Below are 27,509 nucleotides of genomic sequence, written 5' to 3'. Positions count from 1 at the left end.
CAGATATATTTTTATAAGCCATTATATCTGGTTGTTTTTTCTAAAATTGTTGAGAAAATCAAATAATGCCCATGCCAATTAAAATGCCCATTTATTTGTAACAGCACCACTGTCTTGTATGTATCCTTAGATGATAAAATAAATTAGCGGACTACAAGACAGCCATAACATTGCATCAGCCACATATAACACTTAACTGAATTGTTCTGCACGTATTTTTGAGCGTCATTTCTTTTGTAGACCTACTGATAAATGACGTATCTATTCATTAATGTAGGCTAAACAATACGAATGGATTACCTTGATCTTCACGCAGTTGACCTACCGCCAGTATACATAACTACAATAAGTGGGCCCCGGACCCCAGAGGTCAAATTGAGAAGTTAATGCATGGTACATCTCTATCCTGACATGTCCCACAACATTTTCTCTTGTTTTCTGTACTTGAGTTAACCAGTTCCCAAATTGTTCACTCACTTATCACCATTAACGAGTACATTATTTGTCTAAGAATGCAGCACAATCACGGTAAATTAATTTTATCACGACATCCTATGAACTGTTTTCTGAACTTCCATATGTTAATTCCAAATAAATCTGAGATCTCAACTTCATGGTGCAAACTAATTTATTTTCAGAGCGAAAGTGTTGCACATGAAGGAGTGGAGTGTTTATTCCATTAATACATCTTCAGTTACTTATTAACTATTCCACTTCCATGAATACATGTTCCTTACATGAAACTTTCTTGGTCTGAAAATAAATTACAATTTCCTTCAACAAGGAAAAGTTCAACTCATTAGGCGTGTTTCATAATTCAGTCAATAACAAGGTTTTGGGTATCAACATAAAAATGCCGCAGACGCACTTCATACCTGACTCGGCACCAACTCGCCTCCGCAGCCGACATATCACACCTGACACAAACTTCAAAAAATTTAATTTTGTAGACTATTTTCTGTACAAAAATACCTGTTTAGAAAAATATTAAGCTCAAAAGACTTAGTAACATAAACACCACTGCTTTTGATGTGGAAGTACTGAAGATACAAATCTACCGTCGCAAAGCTAATCACAGGCATCGACGCGCATTCAAGCACCGGGCGATCGAAATCCCCAAAATGGACAGGTTTAAAATATGCTGCAGCACAACTGGCAACAAAAATACAAACATTTTCAAAACTGATAAAGCCAATTACTTTTTGAGATGCGTCAACAATATGAGCGATAGGCAGATTACAGAGCAAGATTTCCTGTTCAACGCACCCAAGATCTAGACAGGCTATTTTATCACCTCGCAACACTGTAGCAACTTCCGAGGTCATGCACGGTCAAAGAAGATATGAAGGATGCATGAATAACATGTAAGGCAGAATGTAGAAACATTTGTAAGGTTCTATCACAATACTCGCCTAGGAGGAATCTGCATAAAAAAATCACGAACGAACTTTCGGAAAAAGTAAATTCATAGACACATGCCTACCATTAATCAGGATAATGAGATGAATCAAGGTAATTAAATTACCTTCATGACTGTGAAAAACAAACAGAAGTACTCAGACATGTATCATAACTAATTCTGAATGTAAATGTGAATCTTGGAACATAAGATATGCCCAAAATGCCTATGCCTCAACTTGCTTATGAGTTTGCTGGATGGATGAAATGATACTCACATGTTGTTGCTACGAAGAAACTAAGCCAGTGTCACAAAGGACTCACCATGGTTAAGTCCCATGCAACAGTGGCTTAACAAGAAGGCAGACAACAGAATATACGGTTTTCTTAAGCAGACTTTAATATCAAGAGAACCATTCATCGACAGCAACTTGTCCCCTGTCTACTGACTTGAGCACACATCAGAACTAAGCTTAAGGGCTGCCAAAATATTTCCATGAAGTGCAGTAGCAAGTGACCAGGTGAGGAAGGAACAAAAATTATGCTTCAGACTCTAAAGTTGCTTGTCTACAGTAAGATGCAGGAATGAGACCATCCTTCATGCATAGTGTGACTACGTAAAATGCATAAATATCGCTTCCTGGAAATGTAAATACGACAAACAAAACGCTCGGAACAGTTCTTGTAACTTTCTTTCCCTTTCTTTCTGTAAATACAAAACATATTTAAATGTCATTATTGTAATCCAAAAATTAAACCGACTTAAACACAGTATGAAAAATAAAGTAAATCAGGTGAACAAAATTAAATTTCATGACATAAAGCTAGAGGCTCAACTGTACGGATAAAAAATAAGATTTTGCTGCAGAATCTAAAACTGTGAAACTGCCTGGGGTTGACTTCCAACGACAGATATCCTCTACAGTCAAACCTCAATGATTCGGTTCCTGCCAAATTCTGTTCCTGTTTTGTCATGAGGAATGATATCAACTTTATGCGATTTCGTCCTCAAATTATCAAGGTTCAACCATCCTTCCCGTGATCAGATGTCAAGGCACCTGGTCCATGCTCCCATTATATAAATAGAAATACTGAGGAGCATGTGCCAGGCACTGCTTTAGCCTATATTTGATTCCTAATAGTCGTCGATGTCATATAGATCATCTTCAAACTCGTCACACTGCATGCTCTGGAAGTCCACTTTGTAGCGCAGCAGTCCTGCAACCATATGAACACACACATCAGACAGCTTCAAATAAACACTTTAGCTTGGAATGGGAACAACAAAACACATAAACCATACAAACCACTTCTGCAGTGTAGAAACAAATAGGACACTTAACAGGACACCATGTCTCACATCAGGGAGGGCGCCTCTCTCGTATCACATTACCGCCCTTCAGCTGACCTGATACGACAAAACTACAACCTACCTCTGGAAGATAGTTGTATACTTTGTGCAACAAGAACAAAGCAATGAAACTTTACAAAATCTAAAACTGGAAGTGATCTAAGTCTACAGCTGGCATCATAATTCTGTTCATTCATAATCTCCAACTGTTTCGCCACATGTGGCTTTTTTCCTACTGCCCACCAATCAAATTATTTAAGCAAGATATCCGTTAAGAAAAGACAGCAATGTTGGCATATGTTCTTTTAATGCATATATTTTATTCACACGCATATTTAAATTGTGCAGTCGTACATTTTTCAACTACTCGAAAAATTTCCATGTGCAACTCTAACAAATGGCAACTGGAAATGGATAGCGAAATATGTAACTTGTGGTATTCAAAAGTGAAAGTTCATTGCTGTCTGTAAAGCACATAGAGTCCAGTAACTTTTCAACTACCAAAATCCATACATCATTATTATTCTCGTTATCACTCTTATTGTTTGTGTTACATTTGGAAGGGAAGCCATAATTTGTGTTCACCGGTGTTCTGATTTAAAGGCTCCATGTTCAAATGACTGCAAACAAATAATTGTATTTGCAAAAAACACATACTTCAGAAGCATTGTAATTTCATAAAAAATATATCAGTTACTTACATAAATTATGAATCAATGTGTTATCCACTGAAACGGCTGTTTTCAAGACCTGGCATCTATATTTAAGGACTCAATTAGAGATCCAATATAAAAGCGAGATGAAGCAACTTTCATGGAGGGAGATCGGGCCATGTTTTCTGCATGATTTTCTTCACCTCACTACACACATTATTGATGGGGTTCAAGTCAAGTGCTTATAGTGGCCAGTCAGTGAGTTCAACAACATGCCATGATAGCCATTCTACAACCACACAAGGATCATGAACAGAGGAATGGTCTTGTGGAACTGGATTACTCCATCAGGACAAAGCACTCTTACAGATGGCACAATTACATGCTTTAAGATGTGTTTATATTTAAGACTGTCTAGGTGCTTTTCTAACCTCATATGTCAGTTATGCTATAAGATATACCACCAATACTAAGTAAAATTCAAATACCCCCACCTTCCATACGAAGGCATATAACTTGCCACTGCACTTTCAAATGTAAACAAACAAGAGTAAACGATGTGACTATCAAAGTACATCCCTCACCAATTCTCTGTTACACGTATCAACCATACGAATATTCATCTCAAATAACAAGTCAGAAATAATAAATTAAACCCACAATGAAGTTGTTGCCCTCCGTGGACTAGTGGTTAGCGTGCTCGCCACTGGACCCTAGGTTCGCGCGTTCGATCCCGGCCCAGGTCGATGGATTTTTAAGGGTGATAAAAATCCGTAGCACAACTTCCTTCGGAGGGGAAGTAAAGCCGGCGGTCCAATGTCGTAGATTTACGGCACGTAAAAGAACCTTGCGAGCATGATACGAGATGTTTCGTAAGAAAAATTCAGCGGCCATTTCTCACCCAAGTCTCTCCTGATTCATTGCTAGATGGCTCTGGCAGTCAAATCAGGATAGAGTAGAAATTGTGCAGTCAGTGGGCTTGTCAGTAGCTACACATAAATGCACACTTCAAAGACTAAGAAACCTCCGAAAAGGAGGCGGCAATGACCCTCTACTGGGTTAAGCTACAAACAGACAATGAAGTTAATATAACATCAATTAACAGAAAGCATGCTTGAATTCAACATTATGTTTGATCTTTAATTGAGTCCATACCAAGATGAATGAGATCCATGGTTGATGCTCAGGGATTCTGGACATCATATTAAAGATGTTAGGTCTTGAAAACAGCCCTTTCAACAGCTAATATACTAATTCAATTTCTGTATAAGTAAGTGGGATACTTTTCGAAACAAGAATACTTCTAAAGATGGCGGTTTTTTTGCAAATAAAACTGTCTACAATCTGATTCAAACATGGTAACTTTTAAATCAGAATGCCAACAAACAACAATTCACAAACAAACAAGAGAAACACCTGATTTCTACACACTTCTAGCCTCACCAATGCAGCTCAAATAATACAGTATAACATGAATGATAATCCTGACGATTACTTTTTGCTCATTAACAAACGGTAATTGGACTGAGCAGGCTTTACAGGCAAACAATAATTATACATTTCCTTTCAAATGTCACAATCTACACACATTTTGGTATCCATTTTCAGTTTCATTTGATATTACTTCCATACAGAAATTCTGAACACTTTTGTCAAATAATATGCAACGGCACAGTGCGAGTGAGCACAGCGAGTGCGAATACATGAATAACAAAAAGCCAACATCAGGACATTACTTGCACGTGTAATCTTCGTATCAGGGCTAGTCTACCAGCAACTACATATTTTCTTCACCTCTGTTTTGCCACTGAATTTAGTCAAACACATCAGAAAAGTCACTAACATTAATTCATGCTTTTCTTCAAATCCAGCAAACATTCTGGCATCTTTGCTTAACATACATCTGTACAGATAATTATAATAGAAGTTACAGAAAAACCACATAAGGACAAATACAAGAATATTACGAATGACTGGAATTACACAGCCAGCTGTATGCTTACATCACTTCTGGTTTGAAAATTTGGAAAGTTTCAGTGCTCCATTTTTGTTGCACATAGTGTACCATATGTACCTAAGGGCATTAGAGCATGCACACATGATGTGAAGAACTACTGTGCACCAGCGTACATAACATGCTTAAATGCTGCAAGGTTAACTGCAGTCCTACCAACATCTGCATTCAGCCTTGCAGTTGTTATTTCAACAAGCATACTACATCTTGTAAAACAGCGAGAAAACCACAATTGTGAACACGACATCAAATCAAGGCAAACACACAAAGCTAGGCATGTTGTCTGCACCCTTTTCAAATGCATGCACACGTGAACATCACACAACTACAGGGGTGGGGTCTTGATGTCTACCTGATGAAGAGGCAAACCGAGTGGAGCGAGCGACCTTAGTAATCATCAAGGTCGACATCGTCCAGAGGTTCGTCCGCTTGGAGCGACTGGAAGTCAACTTTGTAGCGTAGGATGCCTGGGCGAGAACAAACAGTGACAGCCCCTCATCCACAAGTTCACTGCACAGGCCAATTGGCCTGTGAGACATGCATACCCAACACCACATGGTATACACTTCAGTGTTAGTTTCAGTCCACAATCTAGTCCCATCACTTGTACTCACCTCCTATTCCTCCGAAGCCTCTTACAAATTGTGACCCCTCTTGAGACTTGTCTGTGATTATCTCAAGTGTAGCTCCAAAGCTCTTATAGTTGTTGGCAAGCCATTCTAAAAGTGGCTGGCATTCCACTAATTCCAGTTCTACCCCACTCTGGAAATGGAAACAATTTTATTTAATTTTTTCATGGTGTTAGATGGAACTGAATATTAGATTCAAAGTCCAAAGCTTCAACGTTCTTCTGAAACTTCAGAATCAACTGATTATATTCCCACACTGGGATGTCAAATGAATAAAAGGACAAATGTAAAAAGTAAAAACAGCTAATAAGAGAGACAAGTGTGCACAATTTAATTATCTCAGAACATTTATAAGGTTCACAAAATTACAGCATTTACAGTACTGAAAGTTGTGTTAATTAATGGAAACCCTTACAGTGTTGCCAATTTCAGTGGGTTCAGTAACCTCTGTCTCAACAGGGGTCAAAGGTACAACTTCACAATTTTGGTGTACGAGTTCACTAAAGATGTACTGTGACATTGGGGGGAATAATCAACATAAAAATTTATAAATTTTCTTAAATCTGCCGATTTCATATGGAATAACCAGGGATTTATAACCGAGGGAATATCCAGGAAATTAAAGACTGACGGTCAACGTGTTAATTACAAACTTGAAGTCGTACAACGAGCCATCTCCTCAGTCACTGTACTGAAAGGGCAGCCAGCAGCACAATTAACAGTTAATGTGTTAATCTGAGCAGTGTCCATCTAATATTCATCATCCCCCATTCTGCATACCACCTGGACGACACTGCTCACCTCCTTATCTGTGAAATGTGTCTTGTCCTTTTCCTGCTCAGGCGTAAGATGCAGGATCTTCTCCTCAGCCGTCGCATGGTTCTTGAGCACGTAGCGCTGGATGTCTAGATTCTCCCAACAAATGAGCGTCTCCACGGACCCCAACTCCAGTGCACGCAGCGTATCTTCAACCCCAAAACAGTACTTCCCAGTGTCCTGGCTAATCTCATCAAAATAGCGCCCTGCAGCACCATGATAGCACCTTCAATTTCACATCATAATTTCCAACAGCTTAACACATTAAATCACACTGAAAAATTCTTTTCTCATTAAACACCATTTTTGTTGGATAAGATATGGTTAACTTGGTACTTCTACATAATTCAAATGTTCTCATACTTGTTTTATAAAATATGACACTAAAACCACCATTTAATGCCTAAAACTCCAACCAAGTAAATAATCCTTTCAATAAGTAAGCTCTCTTACGACCTGTACACAGAGGAAAACATGTTTCATGAACAAAACCCAAATATAGGTTATTCATTCAAAACATATGTAATGACAATAACCTGGGCAAGTCTGCCAACTGTTTGTTTGCATTCATTTTAGAAGTGGTACATCAAAAAGAATGTGCAGAATGTACAAATAACGCTCGAAGCTTCTGACTAGAGCCATGAACAGTTAACAACTGAAGACATGCAGCACTACAGTAAATGTTACCTATTAGTTTCTTTTCTTGAATGAACTTCACATTCTGTAGGGACTCGGCTGCCAACTCGATAGCCTGGTTAAAGCCATTCTCTCCCCCATAAGACACATCCACTAGTTTGATGATCTTGGCTTGCAACCGCTGCAATGCACATAACAACGTACAAACATACTGTACCACAGAACTTCTTGCAGTAAACTAAATGTGAGTTACAAATGTTTGAAGCCTCTCTCCTTGGTACTTTGTCACAGTTTGCAAAAATAATAAAGATTTCTGAAGACACAATGCTCTCCCAACAATTCGAGTTACTACAAATGAATCCCCATTTACTCTCTAACAATTTAGGATTCTATATTGAAAAAGCAATTTCAGCCAGTTGTCAAGGGATGGTCCTGCAGCTTAGGGGCTGTCAGATGGGGAAGGGGTGGCAAAACCCCCTATTAAAAAATTAGCAAGTTGTGTTATCAGGCCACAGACTAGGACAGATTCCTTACCAGTGACAGGCTCTTGTGAAATTAGGCAGTGAGCATTCGGGTTAAACAGAAATATAATTTCTTGACTGCCTAAGTAACCATTAGATCTCAAGAAGGATTCTGATCTATGAAATTAGTCAATTTCAAATTCTCCCTTGTCTAGTATTCTAGTACTATAAGAGTTGATGCCTTTAATTCCTCAAGGCCTGAAAGGACAGCCTTTAGTACCAATGACTAGTTCCTGAAGTTCTCCATTTACAAAGAAGAAATGAGACAAAAGATATACATCTTATCTTAGGGGAGTGATCTGCTTTTCACACGAGAGTCTACGAGTACATTAAGAAACAGTAGTACATCTTTTTGTAAAACTTCTCTTGGCAATGCTGAAAAAAAAAACACTTCTTAAAAGGAAGTTGCACTTACAGCAGTAACATTTGCCCAGGGAATCCAGAAAGCCAAGGGAAAAGGGAAATCACATAAACTGCACCACCAAAATATTACAGCTGTAGCATGGCCTTTATCCACAAAGCCTATCTGACAAGACAGTGCAAAGAGAACTGATAAAGATGGTCAGAAAATCAATAAAATGGGGTAAATGGCACTATCTAAGCCTAGGAAGGCCTTGACCAGAGGGCCTAAAAGGTCCAGGTCTGACGGCAGTATCCTAGGTAAGACGTTAATCCTCTTCAGAGACCTAGGGACTCTTCAAAACCTGGAATCTGTATGGAGGCCTTGACTATGGCCACCAGATTTATTATTTTGTCATTTGGGCAGGCATTTTCTGGAACCAGCCAATTTTCATGAGATTCCACCGAGTAAAATACTGTGCATTATGTAAGCACAGGACTACCGGCAAACCAGAAGAATGGGGATGCACAATACATCAGCAATCATAGTGCAAGGGTCACTTTGTCGCTACCCCATTTACATATATGTGACCCAAAGAGCAACACATTTTCTCATGTAACAGCTTTTGTTCTCAAAAGCGATCACTTCTTAGAACTGTCCTTCACAAGCAAAGTCAAGCCCATTAATTGCTTCATGCCTGCAAGTCCTACACACATTTCACCCATAATTTATTGCATGAGCATATGTGTAAGAACAGTTACGTTGATTTATATGTAACTTCCCTGACAGATGCAATGCATGAAGGAGTGAAGACAAACCCAATTCCTACATAATGTTACAGGTTGGTTCTAGCATGAGTGAAATACATTGGTCTTCCAACACACAGACCAGATTATACTATTTTGTCTTTGTTATTCAAAAGAGTAAACAACACTGAAAAAGACTCATACAGTCTGACTGAATGAAGCACAATATTAATTTTGTCCAAACACCCTAACCTTGTTGGACTGCAAATCACTAGTACAACAAAATGCACCCTTTATTTCTAATTCTGTGGAAACCCACCGGATCAAACATGTCTGACTGGCTTAGTTCTGTCTTGAAGTCTGCGCTACCAGCAAGGATGATGCCAGCAATGTTTGGTTTGTCATTTGTGATGAAAAGTGTTGTCGCCACTTCAGCTACCTTCCGGACATAGTTGTGTCTTTTCTCCATTCTAAGTCGCGCAAATCGGAGAGCAGACTGACCTCCTCTACCTGAAATGTGAACCTCAACTTTACGTAACCGACTTTCACGTGGGAACAGAAAAGGTACACAATAATATTCACTTTGTATATCTGTAAATGATCTTATCAGGCATGTCTGCACCCCTGCCGTGCCTGTAACACCATATTACAGGTTAACAACTCAAGAATTGCCCAACAAATGGAGAGTCTTATGTCAAATTATCAAGCCATGTAACTTTTAGATGAAATCAGTGAATAACAACAGGCACTTTACATAAAGACCTACTTATGTTTCTGCACTCTGGTTATGAGATGTAATCATGGAGAACTCCCTGACCATTTACAATGATCAAGGGTCAAATTATGATTTTATACTACAGCAACAGTTTGGATCAAACCCAGGACCCTTTAAATACAAGGCTAGGACACTGATCTGGCACATTTTATTAAAGACCAATCACATGGCTTTGAAAGTCTGAAAATTTCCACATGAGGAGTCCTAAGTTGGGCAATTCCCAGATCATCCACAAAAGTTAAGATCAAATTATGGCAAACATGCAACAGTTACTTCCTATACATACATTTTGAAAACTTATTTATGGACAAAAATGAACTCTTAGATACCCTGATGACCGACAGCCAATTTTACAAGCATATTTTCTTTCACAATGCTTCACAGTTTCCATTACTTTACAGCGGCACAAGAACAACGAAACCGCAGGCCAGGCATGTCAAACTCTTATCCACTAACGCTCCTTGTCAAAGCACCGATTGTTCCATATTTCAATGTCCATCACGAGTGGATAAAATGAAAACATACATGGCTCTTTTTATTAATTCCTAGTTTAAACTTAGGACATATTTCTATATTTCTCTTTTTTCTCACAAGCACATACAAATCTGAATGTCAGTGAAACACGCTTTTAATTTATTTAATTTCAATACAGAACAGCAATACACAAGTTGCTTCTTGACATGCATCTGAAACTTAAATTTACTGGAAGTGGGACATTTTGGGCCACACACCATGTATAACTCAAGAACAGAAGGAATGAAGGGTGAACAAAATAACAGGACGAAATGTTGCTTACACTCTTTTCTTGTAGCCCTCGGCAGAAAACTCTGCCCTATGAACCATCCAAAACCATGCAATTCCAAGAAAAAAAAGTTTGCAATTATTGAACCCAAAAGCAAAATTAGAACCCAAACAAACTCACACCACAATTACCTGCCAGAATTACAAATCTCAAAACAAAACCAGCTCTACTAACTACAAGTTCTTCAGGCATCAACTACGATGTCCAGGAGAATATAAGTGACTTAATCCAGTCCCTCAACTGGCAAAAATACACACATTCACAATTACACCTCTTTAAGAACAAAATGGAAAAGAGGATGGTTTCTTCATAAAGACAAGAAGAAGACATCACCAGCAATGTTTTCTCAACACTCAAACCTCACTCACTGTAAGAAATGCAAATATTAAAACTTGGAAATATAATGAACAATACACGATTTGAAGCTTTCGCGGCGACGTAACTCAATAAAAATTTTCTCGAGTTATCAGCCGTGTCAGATGGCTCATCACCCGGGAAAGTTTTTATTGATAATGAACAATACCAGCAGAGAAATGTATTCTAATGAAGAAAATAAGTTGTGTAGTCATGACAAAAGTAGCTGTGTACTTTGTGTGTTAGAGAAATGGTACACTGAGAACAAAGAATCCAAAAACCACCATCAACGGTGGCAACTTCCCCAATTTCAATGTCTTTAATCTACTGACATATCTTAACATTGAAGGTTAACAGTTAAGATCCCAGCAGGCATTTCATTTCTCATTTCATATTTCATTAAACACAAGTCAGTACAAACATAAAAACTGCAAATAAAAGCATAAAGACAAAAATTTCTTCAGTCATTAAATAGATGATGAAGATGGGACGGATTCTAGTTTGGGCAAGAATACCTCTTTAAAAGCAGCTACTGTACAGGCAGATCTGAGAGGATAATACAGTTATACACGAGGGTCATATAATAAGTAACAATACGATTGCATTCTGAATGCACTAGATTTCAACCTTTCAAGATTAATCCTTGTTCACATTCCTATTTTCCTCAGATTCATCCTTCTCTTTGCAGGAATATTTTCAGCGTGTGCAAAATTTAGTTACAGATAAAACTGGATATCACTAAGAGCAAAGACAAAGAGATGGTGACAGAAGAACTGGATGAACTATGAGCAAGGTGAAAAGGGAGTAAGGAACCACATGACTCACCAAAAATGATAAGGCAAATTACGGCAACTGTATACGCAACTCATTTAGCACGTGCTGTAGCTTCTACATGATATCGAAATAAAACTGTGGATATAACAAAATGGGAGAAAAAACCTACATATAATAAGAGCCACATGTATTAAAATGTAAAACGAGAGATCATGAATTGAATTCAGCTAGTTCTGGACCAGAAAATTGTGCTGAGCCTTCAAGTTCTACTGCCAGACATAGCTGTTACCGGGCTCTTTGACTACACTCCACACATCACTTCATGACTGGACTGGAATTCTTTCTGTAATCCGCACATTTCAAAACAATGGCCAGTGCTCACCGTGCTTCTTTGGCAGGTCCACTGTGAACTTGTGCAGCACTTCCCGGGTGTTGCCCTGCAGAGTGCCAAACAGAGCCCCATTTCCATCCATCACTATAAACCCAAACTTGTTGTCATCTGCTAACAGCGCTGTCAAGGCCTCTGTGTGAAACTGTAATGCAACATAATTCAGACTATGCAGGGTGGTTTTTAAATACTCCAACACTATTGTGAATCTGACAGTGCTTTTCTTTCATCACATCACAATGTCCACTCTGATGTCACAGAAGGGAATTCTTTATTCAGTTTGCTTATTTTCACCCATTCCTCACATTTGAATTCCTTCTCTCCCCACCTGGTGGTCTGAGTGCAAACTTTAGACAAATATCTAATCTGAATTTTCACTCCAAGAAATGCAAAGGCACAATTTATTTTATTAAAACAAATGAACAGAATGAGTACACAAAAAAAAACAAATGCATAAAACCATCAAGTTTCGATATGAGACGTATCCCTTGATGATGGCACAGCTGACACCAAATATGTACGGTGAAATTTTATAATCTTTGTATTTAACCATAACTGTACATTAAACATAATACAACATATGATTTGCATTCAATAATCAACTAAAACAAAAAGTGATAGTGGAACCATGGTTCCGGAGAATTTGACGTGAATACGTCTATACGGAAAGGAAGTTTATATATTGGCTTTATTCTAAATATTTCCTTTATACCCGCTTTACAATTGAGTAAAGTTTGATTAAGACATTGCTTATTTAACTCTAATTAGTTACGCTTAAGATGGGTCTGTGGTAGATGAATGTAATGTAAAGTAATGTATTTTAATGTAATGTAACGTTCCCTAGGTAACAACAATGCTGAGTAAACAGATGACGCTTCCTAGGAAACAATAATGCTGAGTAAACACGACGTTCCCTAGGTACACTTGTTACACTTTTTCGTTACACTTTTTTGCCGAATGACCCTTCCTTATAGACGTATTTACGTCAAAAAAGTGATCAGGTTTAGAGAGCAGGGTGTAGCAAATTTAATTTCTTGGGTAATAACCAATATTGCGGTGAAATGGTTCAGAAAACCAGTGTATCACAGCATAAACAAAGAATGTAAACACTAACATAAGTGTTGTTAGATAGAAATATAAAGCACATGTAGTGTGGAAGAATATAACATATTAAATAATCAGAAATGCAAGTACACATTTTAAATATTAACAAGATTTGCATTTGTTACTGACATCAGAAATGTCCATATAACAGTTTCACAGATGTTGGACATATGATGCCACACATTTAAGTAAATACCAAGGCCAAATTATAAAATAGAGCCAATTACCCATTCTGCATCACCAGCTTCTTAAAACACCCCCCCCCCACCTTGTGCAACATACAGCCCACGACGTAATCTCAAGATTTGCAAGGAATGCAGAAAGTCTGTAGCGTTAAAGGCAGACGCTATCTTTCCTCCTTCACCCCACTTCCTCACCCCGCAAGTCTCAAGATTACAGTCGTGGACTGTAAGTCCTGCTCAACAAGCCAGCAACAAAGTATACAAGTTACCATATTTTAGACTGGCCATCTGGAATAAAGAACTTTGCACTCTAGCAACATATTATGTTGGTGAAATACTATGAAAACAATCCACATGCCAGAAAATGGAACGAGTTTTCAGCCTGATGGTTCGTAACAACTGGTACTAAAGCATGCCACCACATTTAACATCAGACACAGGACACCAAATAAACTTAAAGACCTCATTAATGAGAAAACGACTGCATGCATTTTATATCTATTCAAATTCACAAACTACACTACACCAACCTTCAACAATAAAGGCGAGTTTTATGGTTTAAATACCATTCTTCGGGAATGTGCACTGAGGATTGTGTTTTACTTCTAGAAAGAAACTTTATCTCCTATTACTTAACATTCTGCACACAGAGAAAGGTACATTTTGCCCATGGTAGCCGCAATGAAATACGGGCAGCTCTTTAACTGTAGCTGACAGGGGGACAGGGCAGAAATACTTTGCATATATGTAGCACTTCTTCTTTCCTGGCTCTGCAACCCAGTTGTGGGTCTTCGCCACTTCCTTTTCGAAGGTTTCCCTAGTCTTTGAAGCGTGCATTTGTGAGTAGTGAGTAAACAGCCCACTGTCTCTGCACAATTTCTATTCAATCCTGATTTGACTGCTAGAGCCATCTAGTAGTGAATCAGGAGAGACTTGGGTGAGAAATGGCCACTGAATTTTGCTTACGAAACAATTCGTTTCATGCTCGCAAGGTTCTTTTACATGCCGTGAATCTATAACATGGGATCGCCGGTTATACTTCCCCTCCAAAGGAAGTTGTGCTATGGATTTATCATCACCCTTAAATATCCATCGACCTCGGCCGGGTTTGAACCCGTGAACCTTGGCTCCAGTAGCAAGCATGCTAACCACTAGTCCACCAAGGGCAACATATATGTATAGTTCGCAAATGTAATCTGGAGACTTGCAGGGTGAGGAAATGGGGTGAAGGAGGAAGGAGCAAAGATAGAATCAGCCTTTAACGCTTCGGACTTCCTGCATTCCTTGCAAGTCTCAAGATTACAGTCGCATATTGTAGCACTACTAATTTGTATTTGGCACATTCTGGGTTCAACTTTTGGCCCAAACATTCTGGCTTGAGGATTCTTACGGTTTTTCACTGCCCCTCCTAAATTAAACCAAACTGCATCCTTCCAAATACTTTCCAACTGACCATCAACCATTCTATCATCTGACACTACATAGCTACAGCATCATAGATAAAACAGTAACAAATAAATACACATACAGGACCCATATTGTATTTCCTTGACAGCTTACTCCATGACACCTACCTTATTGTCACATAGATACAAAGATGTATTGATAGGTTTGAATGGTTCAAAATCGATGTTAACCTTCTTCTCTTTGCCTTCGTCTGTCACGATCGTTCCACAGTAAATTACTAGTCCATTTGGGGGCACTGAAAGTAGAGCAATTTCATTACAATATGGAAGAAACATGAGTTTCAAGGTTTTCTGTTCAAAACAGAATGGAATACATGGCTATTCTGTTATACAACTCAACAGAGTCATGAATCCCCTACAGACATGGAACCCACAAATTCTGGTAACATTAACATATCTATAACTGTTAATGGGAGGGGCTGTATGGAAAACAAAATCAACATAACAAATATTAAATGAAATGAAAATCCTGACACCTTGGTTTAAATGAAAGTTAATTTATTTTCACTTCATCATTTGAAATCTTGCTGTATGTGTGTGTAAATATATTCTAATGCAACACAATATTAAAAATAACTGCTTAATTCAGCTTGTTGTTGTAACAGGAGAAGCAAAGATTTTCAGAAATCTATTGACATCAATTACCACACAATTTCTAATTGGAACAATTGAGCAAGCCTTGCTGATGGCTAAATTCAGACTATATGCAGCGCAATAGATGTAAATTGCAGTGAGCTGGTTTTGCCTGACACACACCTGTTCGCCACTTTGCTTGCCACACATCACTAAAACTCAACCGTATCACCGTCCTCACAGGAAATATACAACATTTTTATAATAATTTTATACGCAATTCTGTAAAAACTGCAACATTGTTATCTAGCAATAAATAATAATTACTTTAACCTTTTCCATACAGCATTTTAAATTCCTGGGATTTATGCACATGTACAGACTTAATTGAAATTTAAACAGTCTCAAACTGCTGGCAGTTACAATACAGTGTTTAATTTTTTTAAGCTAGAAACACAAATAAAAACTCTATTATTGAGAACAATCCTATTTACGTACATACAAAATTTTGTAGAAATAAATCTATACTACTTCACATTTATTTTCAATTATTTCAATCTTTTCCATGTTTTAATCGATTATTTTCCAAATTTACCCAGATGATGCATATTTACGGTGGCAGGAAGTCTCGGAATCTACCATACTTGGTTTAGAACTGCTATAGGCATGTTTGTTTGGTCTGCCAAGCCTCATGGTAAAATGAACACAATCTTTCTCGTAGTTTTTGTCAGTGGTCGGATTGCAGAACAGTTTATCGACAATGTATAGTAAAAAATCAGATAAGTAAAAATCATATATGGCATAGAGGTCCATACCTGGAAAAAAAACACTTCAACATGTGTGTATGTAAGCTTTGTCAAAAGATCATTTCAGGTGCTCAAGCTGGTGTCAGGGACAAGAACAATACATTTATTTTGAATAAGAGGGTTTGTTTCTATCTTATAAAATAAATTTCATTCCACTCCTTCCATTGCAAGAGTTAATTTGAAAATTAAAAATACCTCAGAATGTGTGCACTGTGTACAGATGAAAATATTACAAATTATTCATTCAGTTAATGGAATCAAAAAGTAACTTTATATTGCACATTATGACCAGAAGTGTCTGGTTTCAGAACACAACTGCACAGCACAGAGGTCAAGATTAACAAAACAGACTAGGATGAAGAAGAAGACCTGACAGAACCCACAATTCTACCACAACAATCACCCCAAATGTTGCCAAAATGGGAAGTCTAAAAGAACAGGTGCAAAAATCGAAAGCCTAAGGGGCCAGACTATCGGGTTCCCATGACCATACCGCAGACAAAAGATGTGACTATGAAGGTGACACCACCCCATTCACATCCAAGGAGGTGTCCAAATGGGGACAATTGATAGATGGGCCAAACAAGAGTGTCCATCAATTCACAGGTGACACATCTGGCAAAAGACAGGAATTGGCACCCCATATCAACAAGAACTCGATTCCATACAGCATTTTCAGGTTGCATCTGTTACACTTTGCTGGTGGAGACCAATATATATTACCAACATTTGATCACACTTGATGGCAAACTTTCTTCGCTACCTGACATTTCTGAACCAGAAATATTTCTGGTGTTTATTGTTCACAGGGACATGACATATACAATAGTCTGGCAATCTATCGGTCAACAATAGAACAGTTTCTTATTGACTGGTTATTTTACATTATTAGATGCCTACACTTTTCGAACAATGACAGTGCCAGTAACAAAAATGACCCAACTATGACAGTCTGTGGAAACTAAGAAATACCACTGACTTCTAGAATAAAAACCCACTCAAAATATGGCACTCGTAAGAATATCTGGTTGTAGACAAAGTTATAGTACTTTTCAAAGAAAGGGTATGTTTCAAATAGAACATGAGTCCTGTACATTAAACAGCTCCTTTTTCTCTCCTCACTTATTCAAAAATATGACAGAACAAAAAATCAACTACTGTGGAACAGTACAACCTAAAAGAAAGAGAATGCTACTTGAACTGCTATTATCAAAGAAACCACTGAAATGTGGCAATATTCAGTCCAGGACAAGCGATGACTTGATGGCAATGGTCTGGAGAGATAAATGTGATGTGTCTGTACTGACATATACACACAATCCACCAGCAACAGAAGACATCTTTTGATGAACATAAAAACACTTGAAGCTACAAATCGCACAGGACTACAACCAGCATGCAGGACACTTTGGCAGAATGACCGACAGTTATTTAATAAAATGGCAGACATGGAAGTGGATAAAAACCTTCTTTCCATCCATCTGTCATACATGACTACTGCAAACAGCTTCCTCCTCCTTACGTCATGTTGTGCCAAAACAAAACACAGAAATTTATGATTTGCCCACATGCAAAACTTGATTGAAAATGTTGGAAGTTGACCTCATTCCCATCGTCCCATTTGCAGACAAGCTGCCACAGAGAAAAGTGTTACTACGTTCAAAGTAAATTTTAGCAATCCTATGCCAATTACTTCCTCCAGAGTGAATTGTTGCATCTCTTCTGCACAAGGGATACAAAAGAAAGTGCAAGTAAAATGCAAGGAGTGTGATTTGGGATTGTATATTAGTGTTTCAGAATTATATCATAAAAATATAAAAATTTAATTTACTGAGGACAAAATATCTAACCAAACAGATATGTGAAAGAAAATGTCATGTATTCTGCAATGTGTTCTGCTCAGCAAAGAAGCACACAAAGCCCAGCATACATAAATTGAAGGTTCCTTCACATCAGAGGTTCAGAATTTCTGTGAACCCTTAAAAACAAACACTAAAGGTCACAAGGAATTATAGCCACAATAACAGGAATTATGGTGTTTATGTCCTGTTACATTTCTTTTCAGATAAATTTAGTTTAAACTAAAAGCTTTCTGCTTCATTATTTATAGCAATCTGCAAGCCTACTTCCAAGGTTCCCCAGTTTTAGTTACTTTTTTCATAAGTTCTGCCATCTTTAGGTATAATTACATACAGCTGGAGTTCTAATGATGCAGAATACTACAAAATCAGTACAGGTCTCATGTGTGGTCATGGATATCAGGGTACATGGCCCAACAGACAATTTTCAGATGGTCTTCATCCATCTGTATTTTTAATGATGGCTCCCCTCACAGTGAAGCAGCATTTTTATTACACAACAGAAATGGGCAATTCATGACAGAATTGTTCAGCACAGTGAAACAATTCACTTCAGACAAAATGAATCCTTCTGTGTTTCACCTACACTCACTCTGAACTCTGAAATGAATCACTGTGCACTCATCTATTATGTCTTTACCTTTGGGCTCAAAACCTAAGCACTACCTAGTCGAATTTAGTCATGTTGCTATGGAAACCATAAGCTGATCTTTCTCAAACATCACTCCTCCCATGTTTCGTACTTCTCAAACAGAGCACAAATGTTGCAAACTTTACGAAACAAAAATTTCATTACATGACAGGAAATAAGTAGCACTTGTTCCAGACTGGTCTGGTCTTGCATTTGCTCCATCTTAAAATTAGCAACCTGTAAAAACAGCAGATGCCTACCCTTGGTATAAAGTTTCAATCTGTGTTGTACAGATGTAATTGCACCTAATACTGAGAGCCTGTTCACTCTAGACTTGATGTTTGATGCTGTCCCAAATTCATCAGCCAGCATTTTGCTCACCCGAGAGATCTGGTCCTTTGGTGGAATGATCAGGGAAATCATGCTCGTACCATTCCTAGGATAAAAATCTAAGTAGTATATTGAGCAAATAATCTAAGCCAACATATAACAGCAAAGGTAAATAATAACAGATACACTTAAGTGTGCTTATCTCTGTGTGAAAGTAAAATGAACCCAATCTGGCTGAAGTATGGTAGGTATTATTTTAAAAACAACCGTAATTCAAAGGCAGCGACACATTACAACTTATTAATACATTCTTACTGTACCTACTTCTGGCACACATTTCACCAAACACGCAAACAGCTTACATTCCTTACCCTCTTGCCATTTCCAGGCTCTTGATGAGCTTCTTGATTTTCCAGATTTCGACATTTCGGTCGGATGAACTTTCTTCAGAATTATTGTACGAGGAAGACATCTTAAACTAATTGTCCTTCCTCCTTCGGGAAATAGTTCCCAACAATATTTCGAGGTAGATTCCAAAAGATCTCTGCCAAATCCGTGGCAAAATGGCGCAGATAAGTCTCCTCCTGCCGTATGGGGGCCCCTCAATCCCGTATGTCCAACAGGTTTGGCGATTTACTAACGAAATCCGGAATTTTCCGGTTTCTATAATAAGTGGAAAGAGTATTACTCCAATCTGTTTACATCTGTAATGTAACTATTGCCAATTTTATGAACACAATCACAAAGTATTCCCAACTTTCTTGAACACCACATAAGAACAAACCATGTGCCATGTGCACTGCCAAAAATGTTTCGAAACTTCTGTATGGACGTCAGCCTTATTCACGCTGTTGCAACGTCAGTACAGAACTAGATTGTAAGGCTCAAGGTTCTGGAATCCGTTGAAACTAACATTCCGCGAATAGCAGTTATGAACCAAATTAAACAGAAAGTGAAAAGAGCATTTAAAAATAATCAATCAACCAACAGAAACTTTCAAAACTGAATTTCGATATTAGATATTACTGTAAATATTTATATCATTCAGCATTTTAAGAAACTAATCGGGATCGATTATGAAGTGTGTTGGCAATCATGCAAGTAGCAAATAGCGTTCAGAAATCTGCTATGTTCTGGAAGGGCTTATAACGTCATCAAAACGATTGTGGTGGTTCAAAGATACCAAAGAAGATGATCGAAAATCTAGATGTGTGAAGGCACATATGGCGGGTAGGTTGCCGAAGATGTAGTGGTCCGAAGTGATTATATGCAATTATATGAGCAAAAAAAAAATTGACAGTGGAACCACGGTTCCGGAGAATCTGACGTAAATACGTCTCTGTAATGTAATGAAATGTATATAATGTAATAATTCTTAAGTACTTACTTTAGAGTACTTACTTGTGATATTCTAAAACGTTTTTACCAGCACAAAATTATCTAGTCTACGACGCACTTCTTCTACAAGCGATTCGCAGCTCAGCTCTTTCCACAATAACGGAAGCGGATTGTTGACGGCAATAATGTAACACAACAATGCCGATTAAACAGATTATTCAACAATTAGTTTCTTAGGTAACATAATAATGCACGCAGGAGTTCATATAAAAGCTTACCATTGTGGTCTGTCCATATTTACACACTGTTGATAAGGATCTTACACATCTTCGTTACGCTTTTTTGCCGAATGACCCTTCCGCATAGACGTAATACGTCAAATAGGCTACTGACAAATCCATGATGATACAACTGCTATTCGACAGCTATGTAATAAAAATTCCCAGTATTGAACTTAACCGCATGTCATTGTAAATCTTTGGCTTGTCATGGATTTAACTCAGAGTCCCGATTATCCGACCTAAACGGGCGAAGGACGGTAGGTTAGTCGAGGATGTCGAATCAAACGGAAAACTAACGAAAAAAGACAAGGTTAACTTCAGAACATTATTAAACTACGAATAAAATACAATACAGTAACAAATAAATTTCACAAACATAGTATTTAACATAATGTAAATATGCAAATAAAATAGTTTATTTTGAAATAAATTAGTGGCGGTTATTTGTTTCAGAGCCGCCTTCATTTTATTTGCGGCAAGGTCACGCCGAATAGTAGCGTGTCTGAATCAACTGAGTAAAAACAATTATAAAATGTACAAGGTGCGTTGGAGGTTCATTCAGTTATTCAGCTACATGCTGAGTTAACTGTTGATAAAATGGAGCATTCCAACACAGCACGTCTGACAAACCGGAATGTCGGTTAACCAAGGTCGGAAATTTAGGCCCCTCTATATTTAAGTTTGTGTCTGGCCAACGATTGAAGTTCATAAACTGAGTGTAGCAGATAACGCTCCAGCAGATTGTCAGAACGTTGCATTTAAAAAGCAACCCTATCCTCCAAACACGAAACGATGACACCAATCACAGGATTACATTTTTGCAGCCGTATCCCGACGTTGCAGCTGATGCACTGCTTGAAATACGTACACATATGACAATAATTACACTAGTATTTTGTCGTTCGATTAGCACTTTCCACAAACAAACGCTTCCGGTGTTGCGAAACTTTGTTACGAGTCGGTTTATTCTCGTATTATTCGGCTCTTCCTTGTTAAGATATGCGTTGCTCAATGTTTCATAAACAGCAGCAAACGATTTTGATGCGAAGTAATGTTCGAGAATGAACAAACATACTTATAATGATTACAATGTTCGCACCTGCACATCTTGCACGTAACCAGTATCAGCACCAGCCTATAACAAGTGTGGCCTTGACTCAAACGTCATGTTAGAGGCTGAAGGAAAAAAACATATGACTGGATCTCTCACTGATTTCATGTTTGTACCATAATAGGTCAGTGTTTTTAAATTGCATTCAAAATTGTATGACACAAGACAACTCTGATATTTTATCATTGTTCTTGAAACAGCAGTGTGTGATGTTTTTCCATGCATATGATATTGATAACACATTAAATATTAATTACATGATAGGCAAAGGGATATTCTTGAGACTGTAAAATTGTTGAAAATGAACAAAGAATTAGCAGACCAGAACACAGCTTAGTTTTATTATAGTGCCATAGTTACATGCAACGCCATGTTACCAAGTAGAAGCAGTGCGTTGCCTGAAATGCATTGGAAGTGGCTATCACAAGTGTCTCAGGCTTCCAATATGCAAGTCCACTCAGCCACGCAGTTTCTCCAGCCACAACATATTCTGGCCTGCAACTGAAGACACAAAGTCAAGTGTGAGAAAGAACATATTGCTTGTTAACTGTAGACTCACTGGTACTTACTAGGGCATGGGGTAGCTTCCCACAACACTGCCACTTGAGAGGTCAATGATCACAAGCTCCTGCTTCCTGCAAAAGTTGTCCCACAGAGCTGCCAACATGAATTTTGCTCCGACTGCTACGAGGTCAATATCTGTACATCCTAGAGACAACTGATGCAGAGTTTCACCTGTACACCAGTCCAGTATCACAATGGCTCCTCCATTCCTGACATATACCAATTTCCTGTCATGGATGAGAAACCGACGCATCGAGGCACCTGTCAGTATAGAAGGTCCAGTAGCCTCTAACCTGCCACCTTGTGTTAGCCAAGAAAATCGCTGGATGCTGACCTCATCTGCGAGAAGTAGGATATAATGAGGCATCATTATGATCTGTGACACAGAACTGTTCATTGTCGCAGTCCACAGGAGGACACCGGAGAAGAGGTTCCACACTCGAGTAGTTCTGTAATAGTGAACAAGTGGAAGGAGTGGGTTCAGAAGTGTAATGCACCACAAACTGAATGCTTCACATTCACACCAACCTGTCACTGCCTCCGCTACACAGCAAATCCAGTTCTGTGCTAATGTCCATGGCTGTGATGTAGCCAGCATGTCTATGATATTTCATTAAAGGTTCTGTGCAGATCTTCTTCTCATAGAAGAGTTGCCATGTGGTGATAGCACCATTGTGACAACCAACTCCCAACACCTGTCCATCTGGAGACGCCGTTAAACACGACAGTTTGTAAGGTACCTGAAACTTTGCCACATACTGCAGGTCTGATACCCGCCACACTTGCACAAGATTGTGGATGCCTGCAAGTGAATGATGGAGACAAAAAATCCTGGATGATTGTATATATACTATTATTTTATAATTTTTTTATTATTAGCGTTCTGTCTGACGCCAGGTCCATATGAACAGGATCCTTCTATCGTTTTCTCGGACTGGGACCTGTTCATATACGTTCTTGGCAGATGATCCAGAAGTGGTTTGCCATTGCCTTCTTCTGTGTGTGAATGGAGTAATTGTTGGGATGCCACGGAGAAACCGGGGAAGCCCCCGGAGGAAAACTCCGTGATACCTAGACCACGGCCTTGCCCAACACAAGTTATAAATCTGAGCACCACCGGGAATTGAACCTGGGACCCCAGGATTACAAGGCTAGTGTTCTGACCACTATACCACCGTGGCGGTGTATATATACATTTCATGGTAATATGGAACACTGCTACTGAAAATTGGTCATGCAGATTTTGTTGTATTATGTGAATACTGTGGGAGACTTTACTGTTGGTTTTAGATTATAAAACTTTACTATATGCCATACATATCATAAAATAAGTCATTATTCCCACTGAATATACACAAGAAATGAGATGTGGCCATAAAGTAAATAATTTCATAAGCACTTAATGTGTAAAACAACAAGTGAAAAATGGCAAAACACTCATCTGATAGTAAAATATAATGAAATTTGATGGTTCCAAAGGTACCAATATTTTGTCCTTCTTAATACAAATACAGTGTGCTACATCATTTTCTCATGTGTTCAAATCCTAGGTCTCTAACCTTATTATATCTGTGATGTATGAAAGGTTTACAACTCATATAATGAGTTCACTTCCTTCAAATCAAACCAGATCACACTTCTAACTCCTGAAAGAAAAATGCAATTTAACAAGCTTTCCGAAGTTTAAGGACTTAAACCCAAGCCACCTGATGAGATGAAAAATCTATGCAGATCAAAGAGTCTGTTACAGTTGATGTGATCATATTATGTACATGCTTATGAATATTTTATTTTTATAATCTCTGGGTATGAAAACATTAAAATGATTCCCACTTTCTGGTATCTCAGAATTTGGTTCAAAACTTCTACATCAGATCAACTCACCTGCAAACAGATATCCGTTGCCATAAACTAACCCTCTGATGACTGAAGCATGGAAATTCTCAGGAATGAAGTTTCTGTGTTTAAATGCAGATCCCTTCTTTAGATGCTGCAAGAGCCTTCGACAGGTAATGTAAAGTGTCTTCCAGTTGTCAGCAATATAATTCACAGAACTGGTGCCTAAGTGCAGACACAAATAGCGCCACACTGGCTGCAATGACGAGATAATTCTGAAATAAAACACAGCAGGGTATTACTGAAATTTCTCACCTGGGGAACAAACACTGTAGTTCTGTGACATGCTACACAGGGCATCACATTTGCATTTAATGATTCTTTCAACTGCAAAAGTAAGTAGGTCATGCAATAGCGCTGATAATAATTATTAATACAGTAACAACCACTCACAAGGACTTGGGATTTATTGTTATTTAAAAATGCTCTTTTAGCTGAAGTGTAAAAATGATTGTGAATGTTGGAAAGGTAAATATCTGACAGTAGTACCCTGACATTTGCATGGAAGGCACCAATAAACTGATAATCCTCAGATGATGAATTTCTTGGCAGATTTGAAACAGGCAGGCTCCTCCAAAAAAGAAGCCAGCCATATTACTCTAAGGTAACCTGCTTGGTAAGCAACACAAACATTTGATACATACAGTATATGAAGAAATTAATGTGTATGTGCTCTTTCACTTCTCAACTCACCTGTTCCATTGTGGGCTGACAGAACAAGCCCTTAAGAGTGAGTCCCCATCCAGGTGGCTGCATAAAATCTCCTGCAACTCTGTGGGTAGTGTTTCCATGTCCCAGCAAGGAGTCTAAATTTAGTGCAAGCTACTCCATTGCTAGTCTCTTTTCAATAAACATTTGCTCAGTAGGCAGGGTAACATATGTATCATGTACTTCATTTCCTTAGACCAAATGAAAGATGGTAGTAAATGATTGTCACAACCAACTTCATTAGATTGCAAAATTATTTGTTATAATAATTTTTTTTACTAACTCTTGCAAATCATGGATAAGCTACCCAATGGTCAGCGAAATTTGTATTGAATGGTTTGAGATACATCAGAGCCAAATTAACCTGTTTAGCGTGTTTCTGTTCAAAACACATAACCTATAGTAATACATGTTCACAATCATTTGATGATTCTCTAGTTTACAATGGGTTAGAACAAGCTGATACTTTCTCCCACTGTTCTTAAATAATCTTTGCATGACATGCATACAATGAATAAATGTCTGTCCACATGTTTCAAACTGAGAACTGTTGGATGACTTACATAAATCTTCGTATCAACACTATGTCAATCGAGGCCATTCCAACCACATCATTTTTTAAACTTATACAGTTTGTCATAACATGGCATAAGTATGAGCTTCTGAGGTGGAAGTGGTACTAGCACTATGTAGTATGGGTCTTGAAACAATGTTTAAAAAAAATATTCAACTTTTATTGAAGCAAATAATTATTTAGACTGTAAACCAATATGGTGGTATGAAAACACTTTCTTTGTCTCAGTTAGAAAGAAGTAACTAGTGATATGAAAGTAATAACAAACACTATGGTATGAATGAAATATCATTTGGAAATAAGTAATTACAAACCTGGTAACAATGCAGACCTTTGAGGTTATATCCGACAAATTTAACACTGAATCAAACAAGTTATTTCTAAAGCAAATCATAATTAAAATAATAATAGTAATAACATTCTAATATAAATGACCTAGGAATTTTATTGTTTTATTCACTATTTTACATTTGTCTGCACAGTACAATGAACACATAATAAATAATTTCAGGAGATAAAGCAGTCACTGTAATTCTGAAATCTATCTTGACATATAGGCCTACACATTGTCTACAAAGCTATGAGCATACAGAATGTGAAAGTGCAAAGAACACATGTAAACTCCAGTAGATTAAAGGCTTTCATAAATATTTCACCAAAACACTGTCTCATATCATGAGGTTTGATAGAGTAGTCTCAAGAGTTATGCAAGAGATATCATCTAATGACAGATCAACTCATTTTATAATGCCTTTGCTGTTCCAATAACACAGGTAACTTCATACATCATTACACAATACCAACTTAGGGAAACAAAATTATCAATGGCCAAAGATTGCTGTCTTCTGGGTTGTACTGCCATGTAGCCTGGTTGATAAACCTCTAATACACTACATGGCACTGCAACCCAGAGGACAGCCGTCTTTAGATTCACCGCCAAGAAAACCTCAGATCCTACCTAAAATTATCAATCACAAGGTACATACTGTTGTGGACATTCCCAATACAGTAATGCCAGTATGTCAGCATGTGCTTTTAGGATGTATGCAGTGACACTTTGGTGACAATTGAAGTTACTGCTGACACTTCTTCAAACATATTTTGCCAGTTCATACCCAGCACTTAATAATTTAGAACTCAAAGCAGACTGGTGTTGACTATTTATCAGTCTTCGTGAATTAAAATCAAAGTATCAATGAATGTACAACAGTCTGATTTTCTTGAATGCTGGCTTAAAGCAGGAAGTTTAAAAAAAGAGGAAAACTTAAATCAAGACCTATCAATTACAAGTGTTGGAGCTACAAGCACTTTTGGTATGAAAGATAAATTACAAAAGAAATGCAAGTATGATGAGAGCCATCTCAGATTCAGATTTGTTTGTGATTCCAGTGGACATTACAGGAAACAGTTCCACATTTCCCACAAAACTACAGCAGCACATTCATACAAAAACTTATTATGTATTTTAACATAAATATGAACTGAAGCATTCTCAAAGTACATGAAAATCCTAAAACCTTCTATCACAAAAAATACTTCACGAGGACATGCACTGAGAAATGCCATATGCCTTTTTCTGATGCTGAATGACTCTTTAAATGAACTTGAAAGTGTTAAGTAATGTTCTTTCAGATAAAATGGAATATTTACAAGACCTACAAGTTGCAGTGAAAAAGTACTTTCCATCTGTAGCAGTTTTTCAGTTATATGAAACCTATTTACTTCCCTATAACAGCGTAAGGGTTGTTAACAAAACAATATGAAGAATTAAAAAACACTTTAAAAGACACTGGTTCAAAAGATATGCAAACAGCTATTCATCTGATTAACTTCTGGGCTAGTATGAATGGTTCCCATATATGTAAAGTGCAGAAATGAAGAAACTACAT

At 37.8% G+C, this 27,509-nt stretch overlaps 2 protein-coding genes across 5 annotated transcripts; both read right to left on the bottom strand.

The window, feature by feature from the left end:
- Positions 1–1,775: 1,775 nt before the first annotated feature.
- On the bottom strand, positions 1,776–20,669 carry eRF1 (eukaryotic release factor 1). 3 transcript variants are annotated; one of them, XM_087353803.1, is made up of 10 exons: positions 20,550–20,669; positions 19,520–19,811; positions 19,079–19,254; positions 15,058–15,185; positions 12,192–12,342; positions 9,424–9,614; positions 7,549–7,678; positions 6,847–7,067; positions 6,031–6,178; positions 1,776–2,616 (listed from the first exon to the last, which is right to left on the bottom strand). In XM_087353803.1, exons 2-10 carry the CDS (start codon positions 19,618–19,620, stop codon positions 2,534–2,536), a joined length of 1,329 nt encoding a protein of 442 aa, XP_087209929.1. In that variant the 5' UTR covers positions 19,621–19,811; positions 20,550–20,669; the 3' UTR covers positions 1,776–2,533. The 3 variants fall into 3 exon arrangements, with proteins under 3 accessions (XP_087209929.1, XP_021935935.1, XP_021935934.1); XM_022080243.2 differs by lacking the exon at positions 20,550–20,669 and adding an exon at positions 5,769–5,883 and having other exon boundaries at positions 19,520–20,038; XM_022080242.2 differs by lacking the exon at positions 20,550–20,669 and having other exon boundaries at positions 19,520–20,036.
- Positions 20,670–22,191: 1,522 nt separating this feature from the next.
- Positions 22,192–25,168, bottom strand: LOC110837763 (F-box/WD repeat-containing protein 2). Of its 2 annotated transcripts, none has more exons than XM_022080244.2 (5): positions 25,032–25,168; positions 24,327–24,553; positions 22,971–23,244; positions 22,448–22,891; positions 22,192–22,379 (listed from the first exon to the last, which is right to left on the bottom strand). In XM_022080244.2, the coding sequence occupies exons 1-5, from the start codon at positions 25,127–25,129 to the stop codon at positions 22,235–22,237; spliced, it is 1,188 nt and encodes a 395-aa protein (XP_021935936.1). In that variant the 5' UTR covers positions 25,130–25,168; the 3' UTR covers positions 22,192–22,234. The 2 variants fall into 2 exon arrangements, with proteins under 2 accessions (XP_021935936.1, XP_087209934.1); XM_087353808.1 differs by having other exon boundaries at positions 22,971–23,145.
- Between the last annotated feature and the right edge of the window lie 2,341 nt (positions 25,169–27,509).

The sequence above is a fragment of the Zootermopsis nevadensis genome, unplaced genomic scaffold, assembly GCF_977971745.1.
Source record: "Zootermopsis nevadensis isolate Lab colony 2312 unplaced genomic scaffold, Znev_1.0 Znev_ptg000022l, whole genome shotgun sequence".
Classification (NCBI taxonomy): Eukaryota; Metazoa; Arthropoda; class Insecta; order Blattodea; family Termopsidae; genus Zootermopsis; species Zootermopsis nevadensis.
The sequence above is the reverse complement of the archived record's forward strand: the minus strand, read 5'-3'. Positions and strand labels throughout refer to the sequence as shown.

Bases quoted from the DNA above. Each gene is read 5' to 3' on its own strand.
- eRF1 (XM_087353803.1), bottom strand. From the start codon at position 19,620: ATGTCTTCCTCGTACAATAATTCTGAAGAAAGTTCATCCGACCGAAAT. The intron at 19,255-19,519 runs GTAAGGAATGTA...TTTTTATCCTAG, and splicing joins AGCCTGGAAATGGCAAGAGG to GAATGGTACGAGCATGATTT. The intron at 7,068-7,548 runs GTAACATTTACT...ATGGTGCTGCAG, and splicing joins TCAAGAAAAGAAACTAATAG to GGCGCTATTTTGATGAGATT.
- LOC110837763 (XM_022080244.2), bottom strand. From the start codon at position 25,129: ATGGAAACACTACCCACAGAGTTGCAGGAGATTTTATGCAGCCACCTG. The intron at 24,554-25,031 runs GTGAGTTGAGAA...GTTTTATTTCAG, and splicing joins GTCAGCCCACAATGGAACAG to AATTATCTCGTCATTGCAGC. The intron at 22,380-22,447 runs GTAAGTACCAGT...TTGTGTCTTCAG, and splicing joins GGAAGCTACCCCATGCCCTA to TTGCAGGCCAGAATATGTTG.